Source organism: Chiloscyllium punctatum, chromosome 23 (genome assembly GCF_047496795.1).
Source record: "Chiloscyllium punctatum isolate Juve2018m chromosome 23, sChiPun1.3, whole genome shotgun sequence".
In the NCBI taxonomy this organism is placed as follows: Eukaryota; Metazoa; Chordata; class Chondrichthyes; order Orectolobiformes; family Hemiscylliidae; genus Chiloscyllium; species Chiloscyllium punctatum.
The window spans coordinates 86102640-86126634 of NC_092761.1; the positions used below are offsets into that span (position 1 = coordinate 86102640).

A 23995-nucleotide genomic window follows, 5' to 3' on the forward strand; every position below is an offset into this window, starting at 1 on the left:
TCTGAAAAAACAATCATTCCTCAAAGATTTTCTGCCTCTTGTCCATCCCCCGGATATTTTAATAATTCATGGGACATGGCAATGCTGACTTGACCACCATTAGTTGCTGATCCATGCCTAGATGCTCTTGAGAAGGTGCTTTCTTGAGTTTATCCAGTCCATGTGTCATAAGTAGACCCACAATGCCATTAAAGACAGAATTCCAGGATTTTGATCCAGCAGCAGTGAAGGAATGGTGATATATTTCCCAAGTCAGGATAATGAGTGGCTTGGAAGGGAACAAGTGATTGTTTTCCTACCACTTGCCACCTTTGTCCTTTGAAATTGAAACGTTGGGATTTAGAAGATGTTGTTGAAGGAGTCTTGGTGAATTTCTGCAGTGTATCTTGTAGTTTGTACACACTGCTGATTCTGAGCAATGGTAGTGGAACGAATGAAAGTTTAGAATTATAGAATCCCTACAGTATGGAATCAGACCTTTCAGCCCATCGAGTCCAAACTGACCCTCCAAAGAGCATCCCATGCAGGCCCATGTTCCATTACCTTGTATTTCCCATGGTTAATTTATCTAACCAACATATCCCTGACATAATGGGGCAATTTCGCATGACTAATCTACCTAATCTGCACATCTTTGGACTGTGGGAGGAAATCTGAGCGCCCAGGGGAAACTCACACAGGCACAGGGAGAATGTGCAAACCCACACAGACAGTTGCCCAAGGATGGAATCAAGCCAGGATCCCTGGCGCTGTGAGGCAGCAGGCTAACCACTGAGCCACCATGCAATCCAGTTGGCTCCTTGGATGGTATCAAGCTTCTTAAGTGTAATTGGAGTTACACAGATCCAGGCAAGGTGTGTGTGTGTGTGTGTGTGTGTGTGTGTGTGTGTGTGTGGTATTCCATCACACTTCTGACTTGTTACTTGTAGATGGTGGACAGGTTCTGGGGAGTCAGGAGATGTGTTGCACAACTCCTAGCCTCTGACCTTCACTTGTAAGATCAGTATTAATCCAGTACAGTTTTTGGTCACAGCTTTTATTCCAATGGTCTTTAATTGGTGTGGTTCTGTTCGCCAAGCTGGGAATTTGTCTTGCAAATGTTTCGTCCCCTGTCTAGGTGACATCCTCAGTGCTTGGGAGCCTCCTGTGAAGCGCTTTCGTGGCTAGTAACTAGCCATGAAACGACACGACCAGCTATCCTTAGTAGCCACACACACAGACAACAAGCAACATGAATTCGACTGGGACAACACTACCATTATAGGGCAAGCCAAACAGAGAACAGCCAGGGAATTCCTAGAGGCATGGCACTCATCCACAGACTCTATCAACAAACACATCGACCTGGACCCAATATACCGGCCACTACAGCGGACAGCTCGAACTGACAACCGGAAGCGGCAGAGACAGGCCACAATAAATGCCGGAGGAAACAGCACAGAAGCACTTCACAGGAGGCTCCCAAGCACTGAGGATGTCACCTAGACAGGGGACAAAACGTTTGCAAGACAAATTCCCAGCTCGGCGAACAGAACCACAACAACGAGCACCCGAGCTACAAATCTTCTCCCAAACTTTGGTCTTTAATTGGATCATAAAGATTTATTGGTATTTGGAACTGAAAGAAATTCCTTTCCATCCCTATGACTAGTGCTCCATTCATAAGTATCAATTAATGGTTAGGAAAGGGAGTACTCTATTGATCATTATCTGTTGGTTATTGGGACAGGAGCAACTCAGTCAATGTATGCAGTGGTTATGTCACTCTGTTGGGGCAGTATTTGTGGTTGAAACAGAAGGAATTTTAAAGGTACATCAGATCATGCAGGAGGGGCACTACTGTGTAGGCGTTTAGTAAAGTGTTCACCTTTAAAGGTAACTGCGCTCAAGATGCATTCTTAGGTAAACTATATGTAAGGTAAGGTGTGGTATCATATTTTGTCAGTATTCAGCTCTATTCAAGTTAAGCTGTTGGTAATGCTGCAGAAGAAATTCTGAGTCCATATCCTAATTGTAAAAGTTAATCAAATTCCACAAATTATTTATGCCATAATTCAATATTTTCTCATGTCATTTGGGATCATAGATCTGTTACAATCACTACAGGGAGACTCTAAGCCTAAATAGCCAATTTTACCAGTTTAGTCACAGTGAAGATATTATCAAGATTTCACTTAACTTTTAGTTTAGTATGAATTTGAATTCATGGTTATATATGATGATTAACAGAAAAATGATTCAAAGGTAGATTTCATTTTAAATAGTTGGTCCAACAAAGAGAGAACTTTTACAATTGCAAGCACTCCCCTTCATGCATGGATCACATTCTATAATGTGATGTTTTTCGTTCTTACAGGGTAGGTCGGGGATCCTGTCCAACTGTAACCGTTTAGTCCTGCAGAACTTGGGTATTTCACAGGGCAATGCCTTGATTAGAGTCAACCTGCATGGTTTAAATTTAAACAAAATTGGCAGCTAATTGTCATTCATTACCTAACTGGTCAATTCACCATGACAATGACTCTGTCAGTCATTGTCCACTTGCCACCCACTCAGCATTCTCTTCCACACAGTATAAAATGCTCTTGCCCACTCGGGTGTTTTCCTATCTTCCTGGTGGTGGAAATTTGAATAAAGATTCATGCACCTTGTGTCTTTCACTGTGTCTCACACCTGCACACACACACACCATGGGTGCTGGGGAAAATATAAGCACTACCACAATTAGGCGGTAGTGTGGGGGAAAGAAAAAAAGAAAAAAGAAGAAAAGGAAAAAAAAATGCTCTTGCTGTTTACATCTGTATTCTTGCAAATACTCGAATAAGTGTAAGACAAAAACCTTTGACAAAATGGGTCTTTTTTTCAGCAATACTCAATATCTTTAAGCTTCATATTTCACAGGTCTGAATATCATCAGCAGGGCACAGTCTGTCCTTAAGGTCACAATTATCATGATGGTATAGCTTTCCAACATTCCTTTTCAAGTCTCTGGTTCATAACACTCTGGTTCATGGTTTAGCCATTTCTAGGCAAACAGGCAACTCTTTACCTCTGACCTAATCACACAGTTTTCCAGGTTTAAGACCATTTTAACCGGCTGGTCCATAGCCTCCAAGTAAAGCCATGTGCTTTCTGGGAGTGATTTGTGTCTGATCCACACAAAGACTCTCTGTGTTGCACCTTCTGTCTCTGCTTTCTCATCGTGTTAATAGCTGTAGCTCCACTCTTCAACTCTCCTCCTGCTGTCTCTGAAAAGTCTGTCTGCTGCACTCCTTTGTCCCTGCTCAACACCACCTCCTTTTATATTGGCATCGCTTCCAGGCCAATGATCACCAAATCATATGGTCCAGTATTTCTTAATATCCAAGAAAATCACAATTGATCAGTGGACAATTGATACATTGTCTTAAAAGGCAGGCACTTCAAAACAGCTACAAATGTTCATTATTTTACTGCTTCTAAATCAGGGTCATCACAAATTGTGAAATATAAATTCAGCATATCATGCTGCTGTCAGCTCTTTGAAAGAGTTAAATAATTAGTCCCCCTACCTCCTTTCTTCCCAAAAGCCAAAAATATTTTTAGCTTTTCAAATGTTAACTTATTCTCCTTTGAACCTTAGTATTGAGCCTGCTGCCTCTACACTTTTCACTTTGTGTATTCAGGATCCTAATACCTCTCTGCATAAAATATATTTTCCTCATTTGTCCTGTCATTCTTTTGCCAATCACTTTATCATGTTGCATATTTTCAGGAGGGTTTGCTTACACTGCATCCCTTCAAAACTCAACATTACTACAGCTGATGGAGAAACTACTGACAAACTATAACAAGGGAGTCCGACCAGTCAAAAACTGGACACAACCCACAACCATATACATTGACTTCGTCCTTCATGCTGTGCTGGAAGTGGTAAGTGTGCATCTTTAAAAATAACTATACTCAAGATGTGAGTTTTGTTAAGATTTGTAGCTCAGGTTAAGGTTTGCTCACTGAGCTGGTAGGTTCATTTTCAGACGTTTCGTCACCATACCAGGCAACATCTTCGGGTGAGATGCATTCTTATATAAACTAAATGTGAGGTAAAGTGTAGTTATTTTGCTTACAAAGAACATCTCCATTTTCTTGAAGTCCTCATATCAAAACCTTGAAATGTCCCAAAATGTTTTACAGCCAATAAAATAGTGTAGAAGTGTATTTAATGGGTGTAACAAAGGACACAAGGCAGCTAATTTGATCTTCATGAGCAGCCACGTGATAATTACCAGATGATTTGTTTTTGTAATGTTGACCAAGATGACTGTCCTGGCCTGGACACCAGGAAGAACACCTTCTTTGAAATAGTCTCATGGGGATATTTTGAAGTGGCAGATAGAGCTCTCAGGTTAATGGCCTATGTGCACAGGTCTCTGGAAATAGGCTTGAATCCAGAATCTTCTGGCACAAAGGCAAGACCCATTGAACCTTGGCTGGCATTAAAGAGTCCATGATGAAGACACGACTATAATCCAATCAGATCAAACTCTGTCAATGCCAGGTTAGATTAGATTAGATTACTTACAGTGTGGAAACAGGCCCTTCAGCCCAACAAGTCCACACTGACCCTCCAAAGAGCAACCCACCCAGACCCATTCCCCTACACCTAACACTACGGGCAATTTGGCATGGCCAATTAACCTAACTGCACATTTTTATTGGACTGTTATTGGATTTTGACTGGTAAGGTTAAAAAACATTGATTGATTTTCTAACAGAATCTCATTAAACATATGCAGAAATATTGATCTGAATAAATTTCTTTGCTCTTAACAAAAACCTGTTTATTTGCTATTTCAAATAGGATGGCCAGAACCAAAAGCTGAGGACAAATATTTGGTACCAGCAGGTATGTACAGCATCAGGCATTCAATATGAATCGATAGATCTCTATCAGACCCATAAAATACATAATGTAATAAGCTAAATGTTCTTGCAGTGCTCCTCATGCTTGAAGCTGCATATTCCTGGAGTAGCAGAGGGCTGAGAATGACAAATGCCAGCATTAATGATAGGATTACTTTCTCTCAGTAAAGCTCCCGATATTTCCGATTTCATCTTTAAGAAACAAAAGGCCCTGTAAGGAAATGGATGTGAGCTGACAAGCAAATTCTTAGGGATGACTGTTCAAAGGAGAGGGCTTCTCAGCGGACAGATGCTAATTATAAAACTGAGTACCCACTCCTCTCTCCTTGTGCACTGGAATCCATTGCTAATGAACAGTGGGTGTCAGTAGCACTGTTCAGCTATCCTATGTTGCAATTATGTGTTTCTGCCTAATTTTCATTTAGGTTACATCTTTAATAAACAGTCATAAACTGGATCATTGATATCAGGAACGAAATGTGTGCATTGCACACAAATAAGCCTCAAGTCTACAGTCTGGTCAATAATATTAGGCCCTCAAAACCATAGTATTGTGGACACTCGGCATCTTCATGATTTCTCATTTATATCTCTTTTTCCTAACCACTTCTCCACCTCTCTGTCAAATATAACATTACTAAATGATAGTGGGATAGATTTGAGTTGTACAAAGTCTTTCAGAGTCTCGGGATGTCTCAAAGTATCTTACGGTCCAAATTGAGGTGCAGTTATTAATATTAAGTAGGAAACATGGCTGCTGATTTGCATAGAGATAGCTCTGACAAATAAGAATGTGATAATGATCAGATAATCTGTTTTTGTGACATTGCTACAATGATAAACATTAGTCAGGGGAAAGGAAATAGCTCAACTTCTTTGAAAAAATGTGCTTGGATCTGAAAGTTAGAGCACATGGAATTGAGGGAAACTTGGCGAGATTGATCAGAAACTGGCTTAATAATAGGACAAAAGGTTAGTGGTAGAAGGCTGTTTGAGTCATTGGAAGCCAATGTTCAGTAGTGTACCACAAGGATAAGTCCTGGGACCCTTATTCTTTTTTTTCACAAATATGATATCGATGAAAATGTGGGGTGGATGTTAAGTAGATTTGCAGATGACACCAAGATTGGTAGAATGGTTAATAGTGAAGAAGATGGCTGTAGGTTAGTAGCAGATGATATTTAAACCTGATAAGTGTGAAGTGATGCACTGTGGAAGAAGAAACAAGATAAGGGAGTATTTAACGAATGGCAGGATGCTGGGTAACTCAGAGGAACAGAGGGGTCTTGAGGTAATTATTCACAGATTCCTGAAGTTGGCAGAGCACATGAATAGAATAGTTAAGAAAGCATATGGGACACTTACCTTTAACAGTTGTGGCATAGAATATAAGAGCAAAGAGGTAATGTTGGAGTTGTACAGAGCATTGGTTTGGCCACAGCTGGAGTACTGTGTGCAGTTCTGGTCACCTCATGACAGCAAGGATGTGAAAGCATCAGAAGGGGTAGAGAGGAAGTTCACCAGAATGTTGCCTGAGATGGAGAAATTGAGCAAGAAGGCGAGACTAGATAGTTTGTATTGTTTTCCCTAGAGCAAAGAGGACTGAAGGGGGGGGGGCATGATTAAGGAGTATAATATTATGAGGGGTATGGTCAGGATGAGAAGTGAGTAGCTGTTCCCCTTGGTGGAGGGGTTAATCACAAGAGGGCATAGTTTAGGATAAGGGACTTGGGAGATTTGGGGAAAAGCCTTTGAGATGGGCATCTGGAATGCATTGCCTGGGAAGGTAGTGGTGGTCGAAAACCGTACAAACTTTAATAAAAAAAATTTGGATGAGCACTTCAGATATCATAGCATTCAAGAATATGGGACAAGTACAGGAAATTGGGATTAACACACTTTTTGTGGTAGACGTCAGTGAAGACTCAATGGGCCGAAGGGCCTTTTCTGTACTGCCTGAATCTATGAATGGTGCAGTGTTCCTTTAGTACTGAACCTTAGTGACAATCTACATGTGCTGAAGTCTCTGAGCCAAAGTGCATACAGAATTTTCAGTGTATGGTGATCAAGATCATGAACTCAAGGTCAATTGTCACCCTATGCCCTGAAAGATGAAATAATAGAGAACATGAGCCAGGAATTGCATTGGAAACATTTGAAATCTAGACTAATACATTGGGCCATTGTAATCTCCAACACAATGCCCTGCAGTTTCTGCTCTTCATTAGTTTATTGGAAAGAAAGATTTCATAGCTTCCTCTCAAGGGTTCCTTGATTTTTGCAACAGATATGGATGGATGAGTTCCTCAAATGGAATCCTACAAGTTTTGATGGCATCAATGAAATCTCGCTGCCCATTGAATCTATTTGGATCCCTGATGTATTAATCCAAGAATTGTGAGTAACAGTTTATAATGCACAACAGATAAGAAGTTCATCCCTAATTATTTACTATTGAATAGCGCTTTTTTTTCTTTTAAACAAGTTAATCAAAAAGGAAGATGTGTAATTACATAGCACCTTTCATGACATCCCAATGCACTTGGTGGTCAGCTTTAATGCACGGTCAGTGTTGTAAAGTAGGAACCTCAGGCAGGATCTGACATCAGCAGCTCCATGAAGAGAGGCAGACCCTTTCCACAAAGTATGGCCCGGGGCAGGAGCATGCATGAGGGTTTAGAGGAGATGGGAGGAAAAGGTTTTTCAACCAGAGCATAGTGGGAATCTGGAACTCACTGGCTGTAAGGGTGGTGGAGGCAGAAACCCTCCCCACAGATAACATGTATTTAGACATGCTGTCAAAGTACCAAGGCATACAAGTCCTGAAAAATGGGATTAGAATTAGTTAGGGACTGTTTTTGACCAGCACAGATTCAATGTGCTTAAAGGGGTTTTTTTTGATGCTGTAGACCTTCAGGACTCCATGAATCTTTTTTACCACAGGGAGGCTGCTGCACCTGTACAGTTCTGAGTTGCCAGGAAACAGAAGGATTTATAAGCTCATGGTCAATCTGTTTTGCCATGTTATGAAACACCTTCCGCAGCGGTCACATCCTGGAGTGGGGTTGGAACCCACAGTGTATCTGTCAACGAGGCAGAGAACTACCATGATGCCACAAGACCTCCCTCAGCATCTGAATGACAAGTAGCAAGGTCCCACAAATGGTACCATGATAATGACCAGACAAACTATCCTTCTGATGCCGGTCGCATGGTAAATATTGACCAGGACACCAGGGAGAACGCATGTGACTATTTCAAGAAGTACTGTTGGATCTTTCCCCTCTACTTAAGGGAGCACCATTCCCTCAGTAAAACATTGAAGTCAACTTCAATATTTTACTCAGGTTCCGGGAAGGGGACTTGAACCCTCAACCTCTGACTCATCATTAAGAGCTCCAACCACTGAGCCAAAAATATAATTTTCCTCATTGTCAATCATCAATACACTAGGATCCTTGCTTACTGTCTCTACGTTTATTGTGCCTGCCACTTACATTTTGAGTGACAGATTATAAACTTCATTAGGGCAAAGTTTGATCCATCACAATTCAAGGGGATGACCGAGTAATGTTATTGCTAGATTATTAATCCAGAGACCCAGATAATGTTGCGGAATCTTGCTGTGGCAAATGGTGAAATTCAAATTCAATTAAGATCTGGAATGAAGAATCTAAAGCTGACCATAAAACCCATTTGGTTCACTAACATCGTTTATGGAAAGTAACCATCATCCTCATCCAGTCTGGTCTACACATAACTCCAGGCCATAGCAATGAGGTGACTCTGCTGACCTGGCCAGTGTCAACCACATCCCCTAAATTATTTTTTTTTAAATTCATTCTCAACAGTTGTTCTTACGGCCTCTTGATTTGCTTCACCTTCATGCGTTGTTTCTCTATTTGTAACTGTTTCTCATACCCTGATTTTCTGTAGGCATTCGTTAGTAAGCCGGATATGCATTGACCCAATCCTGTTCTTTTCCTCACACAGTATTGATGTGGGAAGATCACCTTACATGCCCTACGTGTATGTGAATTCCTCGGGGCATATTAAGAACTACAAGCCAATACAAGTCGTCTCTGCCTGCAGACTGGAGATATATGCCTTCCCATTTGACAAACAGAACTGCACCTTCACATTCTGCAGCTGGCTGCATACAGGTGAGCAGAGAGGAAAAAGTAATCAACAGCAACTTGCATTTATATTGTCTCTTTAACATAGCTAAACATGACAGGAGCATTATCAGGCAAGATTTAACGCTGAACTGACCAGAAACTCAATCAAAGATAATTTTTATGGAGCAACTTAAAAATGGGGACTGAGATGGAGAGATTTTGGAAGGAAATTCCAGAGTTTCAGCATTCTTTTATCATATAATCTCTCACAGCTGTGCTTCAAGCCTTGTTCCCTCATACTCTCAAGGAAATGCATGTGGTTAATCAGTACCTTTCCCAACCCTCCATTTCTGAAGGACTTGTTATTTTACCGAGCAACAACAGCATGTACCTTTTGGTCAAAAGTAAATAAGACATTAAGACTGTGTGAAATTGGAAGTTGATAATGCAGAGTTGTTTGAAGCCTTTAATCAATTGCCATTGGGCAGAGGCAAATAGTAGATCCTCAAACCGGCCTATAGTTGGATCAGCAATGTCACATTGTTGTAATGCTTTCTATCGAAGTCCAATTGGGATTTTAAATTGAGTTTGGAATTGCTACATCTTTTTAGAAAGTAATGTGGGTTTTAGATTGAGTTGACAGGGAGAAACTGCTTTCACTAGCAGGTGGATCAATAACCAGATTTAAAATGCATAGAACATAGTACAGCACTGGAGCAGGCCATTTGGCCCACCATGCCTGTGCTGACCATGATGCTGTTCTGACCTAATCCCATTTACCTGTACACGGTCCATCTTCCTCCATTCTCTACATATTCACGTTTCTGTCAAAATATGCCTTAAACATGTAGACATTTATATGCTTCTACCACCTCCTCGGGCAACACATTCCAGGCACCTATCACCCTCCGCATTTAAAAAAAACTGCCTCGCACATCTCCATTAAAATTTCTCCCTCTCACCTTAAACCAGTGCCCCCAAATAATTGACATTTCCAACCTGGGAAAGAGACTCTGACTATCCACCCTATCATAATTTCATATACTTCTATCAGCACTTATGGGGAATACAGACTTTTTTTAAAAAATGCCACAGCTTATTCCTGTCAGACCTTTATGATTGAGAGAAAGGACAACTTTTCCGTGTCAAATGAATGATGAAAAGCCCATCTAGATTTTAACAAGAGAACATTGCTACTACATATAGAACGGAGTGATTATTCATAATGTCTAAAATGGCAGGTAGGGCCCCAAGAGGTCAGCTGACCAGCACAGGACAGGCCTCAGTGAGGATCTGCACATGGGACAGTGACATCACAGCATTCTGTGTGCAGGGAACAGAAACAGGCCACTCAGCCTTTCCAGTCTGCTATGCCATTCAATACAATCATGGCTGATTTCATCGCCACTTCACCTCCACTCTCCGGCCTGTTCTCTATAACTATTCAACTCATTAGTTGAAAATATGTCTCTCTCCTCCTTCAAATTTACTCAGTGTGTCACTATCCATCACAGTCTGCGATAGTGAGTTCCACCAATTCACGACTCTTTGAGAGAAGTAACTCGCTCTCATCTCAATTTTAAGTTGCCTGTGGAGAGGCAATGGCCTAGTTGTATTAGCACTGGACTGTTAATCCAAAGACCCCAGGTAATGTCCTGTGGATCCAGGTTCAAATCCTGCCATGATAGATGGTGGAATTTGAATTCAATAAAAATAATCTGGCATGAGAGTCTAACATGACCACGAAAGCAATTATTTGGTTCACTAATGTCCTTTAGGGAAGGAAACTGCCATCTTTACCTGGTCTGGCCTACATCTGACTCCAGACTCACAGCTATGTGCTGATATTTAACTTGATAGTTAGGGATTTGCAATAAATGCTACTAAGAGGACAATAGAATTTTCATAAGATGAATACTGACACATTAATTGACCATTTGAACTAACCTTGAGCTAATACATGGCATGACAATTTACATAAATCAGATATCCTTCTTAAAAAAAAATACCATTGGATGAGCCTGTCTTCAATCATATCACCATATTACAGTTGATTGGACTTTTTTGTAATTAATAACCCTTTCCCAGGAAACATCATTGGATTAACTTGCTGCAAATCATGTCACCTTATTATATGTGATTGGTCTTTCTTGTGATTAAGGTTGTACTATTACTAAAGAAACATAAATAATATGTAATTTTCAAATGTAATTGCACAAGGAACACAGAAACTTCAATCTCTGTGTTGCTGGATAGAATTGCGTCAAGGTACCTTAATTCAATAAACTAATGACCCTTGCTAACTTGAATAGACCGCATTTGTCGATCCTTTTGACCGATCTCAAACCAAGAGGCCCCTCTTGAGGGGTCTTAGACCTTCAAATGCCAGCAACACCCACATCCCATGAGTGAATCAATAAATTAAAAAAACTATGACTTCTCATTCTCGCTTGGTACATTTGGCAAAACATCATCTCTACATCTACATTGCTAATTCCCTTCAGCATCTTATGTATCTCAATTAGATCTCCTATCATTCTTCCAAACCCCAGAGAGTGTAGGGCTAAACTACTCCATCTCTCTTCATAAGACAAATCTCCCATCTCTGGAACCAATCTAGTGAACCTGCTCTGACCTGCCTCCAAAGCAACTACACCCCTCTTCAAGTAAGGGAATCAGAACTGTCCACAATATTCCAGATGCAGTCTCACTAATGCTTTGCGCAGTTGCAGCAACAGTGCCCTGTTAGTTTACTTTCGCGATAAATGCCGAGAGTTACCAGCAGCAAATACACCGCCAATGAGGAAGTTCAGGCAGGTGCTGGGGTCCCAGCAGGAGTAAGACAAAAGCTGGACCAGAAGAAAGAGCCACCCATGTACCAGGAATGGGTGCTGGTATTCACTGGGAACCAGCATCCCTTTTTTCCTGGGAGTGATGGGAAGATTAGAGAAAGATTGGGAGGCTGATTGGAAAGTGAGAAAGAGAGAGAGAGAGAGGGATGCTATAAGGAAGAGACCAACTTCACATTAAATAACCATTTTTAAAAAAAATTTTGTTGCATAGAGTATTTTATTTTGCATCCTGCAGCACCATCTTTCGACAGAGAGCTGCTTCCTATTGCTTAAGAATGAAATCGGATTTATTTCTGCTCCTTTCAACAACCAGAAGCAGTGAACATAGGATACTCTGCTGACTCAGAAAGAGACATTAAGCCATTTCTTTAAAGGTTTCGTGTCCAGGAATGTCTTCACAGGGGTTTCTTTTCATTGGAAGTCTTGACTCTGGTTATTTTGCTCCCTCAAGAAAACACTTAGATTATGCAACAGTCATTCTCGTCACTGTGCAAACTCAGTTCAGTTATAGATTCACGGAACATTTACGGTACAGAAGGAGGTCATTCGGCCCATTATGCCTGTGATGGCTCTCTAAAAGAGTAATCCGTCTGATGCCACTTCCCTGTTTTTTCCCTGTAGCCCTGACAATATTTCCTCATAGGATATTCACTCAGCTGCCACCTCTCTCTCCTTTTGTTTTGCAGTAAATGACATCAATCTCAAGCTTTGGAGAAGCCATGAAGAGATTGAGAATAACACCAGTGCGTTTGTAGATGACGGTGAATGGGAACTCCTCTCTGTTCCATCCAAATATGAGATGTTGTATAATGAAGGGAGGGAATATGCTCAAATTCAGTTTAATGTAAGTGAATGTGAGAGTTCATGGTCACGCTGTGTGCAGAAAAACTGGAGACACTACTTAATGCATTCACCTTGAACAATTTCAAAATCTCCCATTAATACCGGGGTTGCTGGGGCGTTGGGGGGTGGAGAGCGGGGAAGCTATAGAAGTCCTTGGCCATGAGATGGTGTAACTGAGCCACTACAACAAGAATTTATACCATTCCAACAGGATTTTACTTCATTTTCATCTTTGAGCTGACAGTGGATGGCTGAAAGAGAGACATGGGCAATAGTCAACCCATATGCACAGACGCATACACATGCATATGTACTCTCACACACAGGGACATGCACACATGTGTACATACGCACACAGAGATATGCGTGTGGGCACATGTGCATGTACACACCTGCAGGCATGTACACACACATGCTCACACACCTACCTACTTAGGGACTGCTTTAGAGTGGAGAGGATGTTTTCCCAAACCTTCCCCAGGGAACCCTTTCCTTTATCCCCTTGAAGTCTCCATGGAGTCCTGGCTTGAGTATTCTTTCAGAACGTCTAAAGGTCTCCAAATATTTTACCAGTTAAATAATTAACCCAGGTGAGGATAAGTGTGGAGTTGATGATGGCTTAATGGTGTTGCCACTGGACTAGTAATCTAGCAAACCTGGGTCATGGGTTCTCATCTCAGCCTGGTAGCACAGGGACCTTAAATTCAACTAATTAAATCTGGAATTGACTAGTCTCAGTAATGGTGACTATTAAATAATTGTTGTACACACCCATTTGGTTCACTCATGCCCCTTTTAGGGAAGGGAAATTTGCCTTCCTTGCCTGGCCTGGCCTACTGCAGCTGCAGTTATGTGATTGGCTCTTAACTGCCCTTCAAATGGCTTAGCAAACTGCTGAGTTCAAGGCAATTAGGGATTGGCTATAAAATGCTGGCCTTACCAGCATTCTGTGACAGAATTAACAGCAAATAGCTGTGTACTTTTGAAGAAAATTTGATTCTTTGCTCCACTGCATGGGCCCTCATCCATATTGCAATGACAGGTTGGGATCAGGAGGTCATTTCCACAAGGCCCTGGGGCTACCTCTGCAAATCATCCCTCCTCCCTTTCTTAATGAGGGTGGCAAAAATAACAACTACTCAGCACCCTTTGCATTGCAGGTCATAATAAGACGAAGGCCATTGCTTTACGTGGTCAGCCTGCTGCTGCCCAGCATATTTCTGATGTTAGTAGACGTGACCAGCTATTTCCTGCCTCCGAACAGCAGTGGGCGAATAACGTTCAAATCCAGCATCCTGCTTGGATACACGGTGTTCCGGATGAACCTGAGTGATGACCTCCCTGCTACTGCAATGACTACGCCACTCATTGGTAATATGCTCTTGTCTTTTCCACACATTAATGATTTGGAGATGCCGGTGTTGGACTGGGGCAGACAAAGTTAAAAATCACACAACCACCTGATGAAGAAACAGCGCTCCGAAAGCTAGTGCCTCCAAATAAACCCGTTGCACTGGTATTGTGTGATTTTTAACTTTGTCCACGCCATTCTTTAAAATGAAAAGGCAGATAGAAAGGAGCAATCTACATCCACATTCAGATACATTAAGTTAGCAGACTTAATGGGAAATGGAAGCAAGTCACCTCTTAGCGTTTCACCTCCCAGATTCCTCCTCAAATTCAACCCAAATATTCAGATGCAGTGAGAATGGAAAACCCTAGTTGGCAGACAGGGTCGCCATAGTACAGGGCTCCCCCAATTTCCATTTCTTTAATTCATTCGTGGGATGTGAGTATCGCTGGCTAGCCATCTATTATTTCCCACCTGTAGCTACCCTCCTCAGATACCAAAGCAGCCCAAGTTCAAATGCAACAAGATCTGGATAATATCCAGGCTTGGGCTGAAAAGTGGCAAGTAACATTTGTGTCACACAAATGCAAGGAAATGGCCATCTCCAAAAAAAGACAATCTAACCACTGCCCCTTGATATTCAATGGTGTTACATCACTGAATCCTCGATTTATCAACATCCTGAGGGTCGCCATTGCCCAGAAGCTCATCCTGGAGTCACCATGTAAACACAATGGCTACAAGAGCAGATCAGAGCCTGGGAATACTGTGGTGAGTAACTCACCTCCTGACTCCCCAAAGCCTGTCCAACACCTATAAGCACAAGTCAGGAGAGAGAGAGATGAAATACTCCCCACTTGCCTGGATAGAGGCAGCTCCAACAACATTCAAGAAACTTGTCACCATCTAGCACAAAGCAGCTCGCTTGATTGGTAATAGATCCACAAGCATCCACTACTTCCACCACCGACGCTCAGTAGCAGTAGTGTGTACAACCTATACGATTCACTCACCAAGAATCCTTGCACAGGCCCTTCCAAACACATGACCACTTCCAGGGTGCAGGACAAAGGCAGCAGGTACATGGGAACACCACCACCTGCAGGTATCCCCTCCAGCCACTCAGCATTCTGACTCAGATATATATCACCGTTCCTTCTCTGTCACTGGGTCAAAACCCTGGAATCTCCTCCCTCAGGGCATTGTGGGTCAATCAGTCAATAGCACTTGGACTGCAGCTCACCACCACATTCTCAAGGACAACTAGGGACGAGCAATAAGTGCTAACCCAGCCAATGATGCCACATCCCATGAATGAATAAGTAAGGACTCATAATTACAAATATGATCCCATACAGGGGAGTAATATTGAAGACCCGACATACAAACATCTCCTGTACTTATAAACAGCTGCTTTACATTGTTCTGCATAATATTCTGTCTTGCGTACAAATCAAATTGCGAGCAGATTCCAGAACAGAACTCGTTCACAATCTGAGGACTGCATAGACTGCTAGGGTGTCGGTCAGTCGGTGAAGGGAGGATGTGTAACTCCATTTTTGCATGATTTTTATTGGTAGCTGATGATAGCCCAGGCTCGTAGGCCTCAGGAAAAACAGGTGGAAGAAACTTTGTAGATCCTTCATATGAGTGTCTTTACAGCATTGCTTGTGGTCCAAGCAGAGTCAAAAAGCACAAGTCAGTCAGGCAGCACTCGAGAAGTAGGAGAGTTGACGTTTCCAGCATAATCTCTTCATCAGGAATGATGAAGGGCTTATGCTTAAAACATTGAAACATTGACTCTCCTGATCCTCAGATGCTACTTGACCGGCTTAGCTTTTCCAGCACCTCTGATCTCCAGCGTCTGCAGTCCTCACTTTCTCCTTGTGGTCCAAGTATACCTGGAGACACTGTGGTATCTTCCCCTGCTGTAACCACACATACTTACCTGACCACCACCTTGCTCCCTTTATAATCTCTCCCTAGGTTCCCTAGACTCATCTTTGCCAGACAGCAGTCTCTCCTGAACTCCTTCTGACTGTCAGGAAGGAGGGTCACTGAAATGAATTTAAAGTTAAAACCTACATTTGCATATCCACGAGGTAACAGGAAATAAAAATGCTAAATTATGAGCATGTATATTCCTATACTTGTTTAAACCCAAACATCTGCCTTTGCTCTCCCATTCTCAGGTGTGTTCTTTGCTGTCTGTATGGCCCTTCTTGTGATCAGCTTGATTGAATCGATTCTAATTACCAAGCTCCTGAGCATGAATGAGGAAGCTGAACCCATGACTGCTGTCTCCAAGTGTTGTGTCTCGAAGCTGATTTCTTCAAATCGGAGCACCACAGACAGTTTCTGCACTTCACTTAAGACCCAAGAGGGCATCTGTGATGACAGTGGTGAGAACTCTTATACTGTTTCAGCTATTTGTCTTTTACTTTGCTCCTAGTTTCCACACAGGTTCCCAACTTATCCACTTTTGTCCCTATTCTTGTCTTCTTCCTGAGCTATGTGGCACACCTATTCTTTACTACTGCCCACAAGTGACTACTATCACTCATTGAGTCATACAGCACGGAAACAGGCCCTTCGGCCCAAACTGGTCCATGCTGACTACAATATTCATCCACTCCAACCCTATTTCCCTGCACTTGACCCATATCCTTCTAAACCTTTTCCATCCACATATTTATCCAAATACCTTCCAAATGTTGTTAATATATCCATCTCAATCACTTCCGCTGGCAGCTCATTCCCTATGCATACCATCCTCTCTGTACCCTTGGGTGGGTCAACTGGCTATTGTTTTGTTATAGTCATCACAAATTCAATCCAAGTTTGGATCTAACTAGGGACATGAGCATCACTGGCTATGCCCACCCTAGTTGCCCTTGAGAATGTAATGAGTCTATATGCTATAGGTAGGCCACCAATGCTTTTAGGGTTTTAACCCAATTACACTGAAGGAACGACAATATATTTCAAATGTCAGGATGGTGCATGACTTGGAAGGGAACTTGCGGCTGGTGGTATTCCCATCTATCTGCTGCCCTTGTCTTTCTAGATTATAATGGTCATTGATTTGGAAGGTGCTGGCTAGGAATCTTGGTGAACTTCTGCAATGCATCTTATAGATAGTAATATCTGCTGCCATTGAGTAAGATCAGTGGAACTGAATGTTTATGGATGTCATATCAATCAAGTGAGAAGCTTTGTCCCTCCTGAGTACTGTCAAGTCTTCCAACACACTCCAGATCTGTGCCTTGTAGATGGTATATAGGTTTGGGGCTTCAGGAGGTGAGTTACTTGCCGTCTAATTCCTAGCTCTGGCCTGCTCTTGGAGCCACTGTGTTTATATGGCTTGTTAAATTCAGTTTCTGGTCAATGGTAAACCCCACAATGTTGATAGTATAGCACTCAGCGATGGCAATGCCATTGAATATCAAGGGATGATGGTTCGATTTTCTTATTGGAGATGGTCATTACCCAGCATTTGTATGGCACCAATGTTACTTGCCACTTGTCAGACCAAACCTGGATATTGTCTAGGTCTTGTTGCATTTGGCCATGGACAGCTTCAGTACCTGAGGAATTGCAAATGACACTGAACATTGTGCAGTCATCAGTGAAAATCCCCAATTCCGACTTCATAGAGTCATAGTCATAGTCATGATCATACAGATGTACAGCACGGACACAGACCCTTCGGTCTAACTAGCCTGAAGGAAGATCATTTTCCCAGAAGTACTCCTGGACCCGTGATGACTGACCTCCAACAACCACAATCCTCCTCCTATGTGCTAAATATGACTCTAACCACCAGACAGTTTGTCCATGATAGCCATTGATTCTGATTTTGCTAGGGCTCCTTGACCGCACACTCAGTTAAATGTGGCCTTGATGTCATGGGACTGTCACTCTCACCTCCCTCTTGAATTCAGCTCTTTTATTCAATTTTTGAGCCAAGGCTGTAATGAGTCAGGAGCTTAGTGGTCCTAGCAGAACGCATACTGGACATCAGTGGGCAGGTTGTTACTGAACATGCGCTGCTTGATAGCGCTATTGGCAACAATATCCGTCACTTGCCTGATAATTGAGAGTAAACAGATGGAGCAGTAATTGGCAGTAGTTGTCCTGCTTTTCATGGATATTACTATCAGGGCTGTTTGGATTGGAATTAGGAGCAGGAATCTTGCCTGATATTTAACTCTCTTTAACCCCGTAGGATAATGGTGGCAGAGCTGAGAAGGCAAATGGGAGTGGGGGAGTTGGTTCGGGTGGGGGAGGAGCTTAGACTGCTTGTCAGATTTCCACTACTGCTCATTTTGAGAGCTAAATTACCAGAGACCAATGTTCTCCTAGATCTTGAAGCAACTCTGGAAAATCTCTGAAAACATTACCTCCCAGAGGCTGTGAGAATGAAAACAGGTATCAGATTTGTCATGACATGTGTACTCTCAAAAGGTAGTCCCAGTGGCTGTTTACATCCAAAGGCCAGGACATTCCAGGGAATTGTATTTGGGGAAGCTGTGCAAGAGATTGAATCATTCCTAAAGCCGGGTGGAGCTGGGTTCTTGGGACTATCTTGCCAAGTCAAAGGACATCTCGTGTCTTTATCTTCGCACTTTCCCTCTTAGAGTTGCAATGAAAGGATTCACAAGTGGTTGAATAAACTGAGAGGTCATTAAATTTTCTCTCTTTCCATTGTCATCTTCATACCTGCTGGCAGAAAGGTTGGACAGGCACAGCTTTATAGTTAAAAGATGAGCTCTCCTCCACTCTTCAAAATGAGAAGACTACAATGGCGACCCAAAATTCAGAGCCTGATCGTTATTGAATAAATAATTGCTCAAGGAGATTTCTTTAGGAGATTTAGTCTCCCTGTCATTCGATTATCCTGGGGCTTGCTTGTAGCAGGGCCCTGGAAAACAATCTCTGCACAATCCTGGAAGATTAGTAACCACTGGTTGAATAAATGTTTGGAATTTTACTTCCACCTAGTTTGAGTGTCAAAACAGCAGACATTTTCAAAAAGCATTTGCATTTATATAGCCACTTCCACATCCTCATAATTTCCAAGCGGCCTTTAGGACAACAAAGTAATTTTGAAGTAATGTAGGGAAATGTAACTGTGACCCCTGCACATGTCAACCTCCCACAAACAAATTGTGACAAATGATCTGTTGAGCTATTTTATCAAATGTTAACTGAACTGATGGTGACCAGGACTCTAGGGAAGGTTTTCCTGCACCTCATCAAAGTACATGGGGAAAACCTCTTCAAAATTTCTACCTGGAAGGACAGTCAGGACATCCACTTAATGTTTAGACTAAAGGCTAGCACCTCTGACAGTGTGCAGCAAGCCCTCTATACTGCAAAACAGTGTAACCAAGATTTTGTGCTAAGTACAGGCAGTCCGCAGATTGGAAATGGGTTCCATTCCAGAGTCCATTCACAGGTCGATTTGTGTGCACTTGGAGAATGCAGAATGATGTAAAGTAGCTATTTGTAAGTACAGGAAATGTTTACATGTTGAGCCTTTAAAATCTGTGTGAGATCATGTTCATTAGAACAGGCATTCTATAAATCAGGCTCTCTGTAGTGGAAATGGGACTTGAACTCATAACCTTCTAGCTCACAGAAGAAATGCTACCAATAGAACCATACTTGACATTCAGCACTGGTACTGATCTGGTTGAAGCACTGGTAAATGGAATTTACATTGCTGAGGAAGCTTTGGCCCAACAGCCTGAAGCCTATCTCTCACTTGTCTACTTCACTAGCTCATGAAATTTCAGAAGATGTCAAAAGCATCATAAAAGTGTCATAAAAGCAATGCCTTTAAATAGGCACATACCCATAATTAAATGGTGAAAAGATTTATTAGAATAAACTAAGAGAAAAGATTTCTTGTGATGGATTGGGGGTCCCAAACAAAGAGGCAAAAGATTAAAACTAAAGCAAAGTGGTAAGGTCAGGAAGCCCTTCTTCAGATAAGGAGGAGGTGAAAATCTCTCCTCCAGGAAGCTGTTATGGCCAAGAGTTAATTGAAAACTTCAAAATGAAGATTGATAACATTTGTAAAAACTCAAAGAACTGCGGATGTTGAAAACCAGAAACAAAAGCAGAAATTGCTGGAAAAGCTCAGCAGGTCTTGGAGCATATGTGGAGAGAAATAAGAGATAACCTTTCAGGTTGAGTGACCCTTTCTTAGAACTCTGAAGCAGGGTCACTCATCCCAAATGTTAACTCTGATTTCTCTGGATGTCATTTGTGTTTAGAAAAGTTTTACTTTGTGGATAAGTACAAGACTGAATAAAAGTTGGCTTGTGTTGTATTGTTTAATTGGCTGGGTTTGGAAGGCTATGAAATCAATGCAGGTAAAGTGATGGAGATAGGCACAACAGGCAAGATCTCAATGTCAAGCAGAAGCTATTCAAAGTCAGAAGTCACATGACACCAGGTTATAGTCCAAATGATTCATTTGAAGTCACAGCGCACAGGTGCTTCCTTTCACTTCACTTCACAAAGAGGCAGTGCTCTGAAGGCTTGTGATTTCAAATAAACCTGTTGGACTATAACCTGGTGTCATGTACCTTCTGAATTTGTCCACCCCAGTCCAACACCAACACCTCCACATGCATGATATTCAAGGGGGCGAGTGGTGCCCTTCTGTTTCTACAGAATCTAAAACATGCTGAACTGTTCTTGTCTTTCCTCTTTAACCAAGTTTCTGACAGTGATACCGAAACTCCTGGACAACATCAAGATAAAATTCTCAACCAAGAGGCCCAAGCTTTGCAGATCAAAGAGCTCCCTGTGAAAGAGATACTAAAGGAGATTTCTTCAATCAAATTCTACTTGTATCAGCTAGAAGACCCAACCAATCCTAAGAATGACTGGCTGGCATTTTGTTACAGATTTGATACATTTCTTTTCCGTGTGTATTTGGTGATACTTGGAGTTTACACCATTACAATGAGTACCCTCTGGCTGATATGGAGTAACCCTTAGACCTGAAGTATTAAAGCTCAGAGCCTGCAGGCTGAACCACCAAAACAGTCATTCTTTGCATTTGCCCCTTTCCGATGTTTCTTGTTCTGTTTGCTAAAATTTGGACTACCTGGGATTTTGGGAGAAAGCTAACTTGAAAGAGGAAGGATCTGCTGCTGAGTGAAGGTTGTGTTCAGTCCAAATAGTCCATTTGTGATTGGACCCCAAGATGATTTGAGAAGTTGGTTAGGCATTTGCACGTTTCTCTTTTCATCTCATTGGAGATCAGCCAGTATAACAATAAGACCGAATAAGTCAATTTCTCCAGCACTTTTGATATCGTGAAACATCCCAAAGCATTTCACTGAAAGACAAGTGACTAAAATCCTGGTCAGAGACACTACTTTTAACAAGCATTTTAATGGACACAAGAAATATGAGGAAAATCATGGAGGTAATTCCAAAATTTAAAGTCAATTCAGCTAAAAGTGCTTACATTTATCTTGAAACCAATTTGCTTTGCTTTGCTTTGATTTTCTTTTCAGTCTCAAATTCTAGCTGTCACCTGTATCCATGTGAGTGGTCAAAGATGATGTAACCAATAACATCACAAACCAATCATGCAGCTGCAGCACATCTCAGTGTAAGGGGAAGTGCTAGAATGAAACACATTGTTGCTCTGGTGCATTGTGCCTGCAGCAGGTAAAACACAGATGTGGCTACCTACCCACGTTATAATCTGGAAACCCAGCCAATTAAACAATACAACACAAGCCAACTTTTATTCAGTCTTGTACTTATCCACAAAGTAAAACTTTCTAGCGTATATCTCCTTACATGACATTTTAATGAGTGTCACTTTATACATGCCCATGTGAAACCCCAGTTAATGCTTCCACCTGCATATAATTAAGTATAATAGAGATTCAGTTAACAACCTACACCATTAGTATGCAACAACAGCTTGCATTTATGTGGCAGCTTTGATACAGTAAAAATATCTTAAGGTGTTTCACTGGGGAGTGTTATCATTAAGCATATTATGAAATATTAGGGCAAGTTACAAAACCTTTCAGTCAAAGAAATAAGTTTTAGATGACATCTTAAAAGAAAAAGATTGATATATGAGCTTGGAAGAGTTATGGTGCTGGGGGTGTTTCTAGAGTCAGGAGATTAGATTCTAAGGTTTGCTCCCAATCAATTCTGTAAAGTAACCTTTTGCAACGTGGTTGTATTTAAATACTTAATTTGTGGAATTTCCAATTTTTGACATTCAGCCTCAAGGGAAATCCAGTCACAAAATATTTTTTTTCCAAATTCCAATTGAGATTTTGGTGTTTCAGTTTTCAGATCTGGAAATCTGAATTGATGAATTGGGATTTCTCCAGTCAGAGAATAGTCTGTCTGGGTATTTATGTGAGGCATGTGGTAAAACAAATATGAAATACCTTAAATATCTAGTCATCATTTTTTACTGTGAGGTGGAAACCAAATCAAAACTGAATCATATGCAGAGGTTTGGGAAGTAATCATTTCATTTAGAGTCAATTCATGCTAAGAAAAACATATGTGTATCAAATGTTCATATCCCTCTGAACAAATAACTCCTGTACTTTTGTACTTGAGTACATGTGACAATGTATCAAATCAAATCAAATTGTAGGAAGACAATTGGAGAGAGCTTCAGTGTTGATGTGGGAGGAAAAGTGACTCTGGATTAGTCCTCTATGCTCACTGCATCTGGCCAGATTGACCTCAATGTTGTTTCCACATCCGGCATGTTCTCATGTTCCTGTATTAAATGAATACCCCTGTTTGCATGTACACTTCTAGCCTTTGTAAAGGAACTCTCATGTGTTAACTAAATATATGGGAAAAAAATAAACTTGTTCTAAATTAAATGCAATCTTTTATCTGACTTGTCCATTGACAAACATCAGTATTGGGCTGACATCCTATTCGATGACAACAGTTTTCATTAGTTTATGGGATACAGGCATCACTGGGTAGGCTAGCATTTATTGTCCATCCCTACTTGCCCTGAAAAAATTAGTGAGGTGCTCTCTTGGACTACTGCAGTCCAACTCTGAGGGTGAGAGGTATCAGAGAAGACACAAAATAAATCAGGAACTAGGGATTGGGGAGGGTGAAGTTTCAGTTTTAAAAGATTGAGGTTTGCTGGAGGAAGATTGAGGAAGATAAACAATTCGGCACGTCTGAGATCTTGTAAACAAAAAACATTTTGTTTGAACTTGTATAAGATACTCACTCAACCTTAGCTGTGTTCATTTCTCGGAGGTCACACTTCAGGAAGAATGTGCAGTGATTGGGGAGAGTGCAGAAGAAATTTACAAGAATGTTTCAGGAAAGGGTCACTTCAGTCAATGGAATGGAGACACATAGTATCGTGAGGGAGCAAAACAGAATAGACAGGAAAAACAATCCTCATTCCTGAAGAATGGATGATGAGAGAACACAGATTTAAAGTAACTGGAAAAAAAATTCAAAAGCAACATGAGAGAAAACATTTTCATGCAGCAAATAGTTTGGGCCTAGAATGGGCTGTCTGAGTATATCATGGAGTTAGTATCAATTGAGGCTTTCGAAATGAAATGAAATTATTATCTAAAAAGGTAGAATGTGCAAGGTTAAAGGGGAAAAGGCAAGAGAATGATGCGAAGGGAATGACGCTTTCAGAGAGCTGGTGCAAACACAATGGGCTGAACGGCCTCTTTCTGGGATGAACAATTTCAATTACAAAGTTGTTCAACTAAATTAGCCTTTGTTATTAAGGATATGAAAGAAAGAACTTGCATTTCTATCGCACCTTTCTTAACCTGAGGACATCCCATAGCACTTTAGTACTAATACTTTTGAAGTGTTTTTATATTATATGAAATCCTGCAGCCAATATGCACTTACCAAGCTCTGAT

At 41.4% G+C, this 23995-nt stretch overlaps 1 protein-coding gene across 1 annotated transcript; it reads left to right on the forward strand.

Annotated features, from left to right (window-relative positions):
• Window positions 1-232: 232 nt before the first annotated feature.
• Window positions 233-21169, forward strand: LOC140494004 (5-hydroxytryptamine receptor 3B-like). The gene is made up of 10 exons (XM_072592934.1): window positions 233-251; window positions 1195-1227; window positions 3785-3912; window positions 4841-4885; window positions 7190-7299; window positions 8896-9065; window positions 12559-12716; window positions 13876-14086; window positions 16259-16468; window positions 20800-21169. Exons 1-10 carry the CDS (start codon window positions 233-235, stop codon window positions 21081-21083), a joined length of 1368 nt encoding a protein of 455 aa, XP_072449035.1. The 3' UTR covers window positions 21084-21169.
• Window positions 21170-23995: the final 2826 nt, after the last annotated feature.

Excerpts from the sequence above, each read along its gene's own strand:
- LOC140494004 (XM_072592934.1), top strand. Across the intron at positions 1,228-3,784 it reads CCACACACACAGACAACAAG|ACTCAACATTACTACAGCTG; the intron begins CAACATGAATTC and ends CATCCCTTCAAA. Across the intron at positions 9,066-12,558 it reads CTGCAGCTGGCTGCATACAG|TAAATGACATCAATCTCAAG; the intron begins GTGAGCAGAGAG and ends TTTGTTTTGCAG.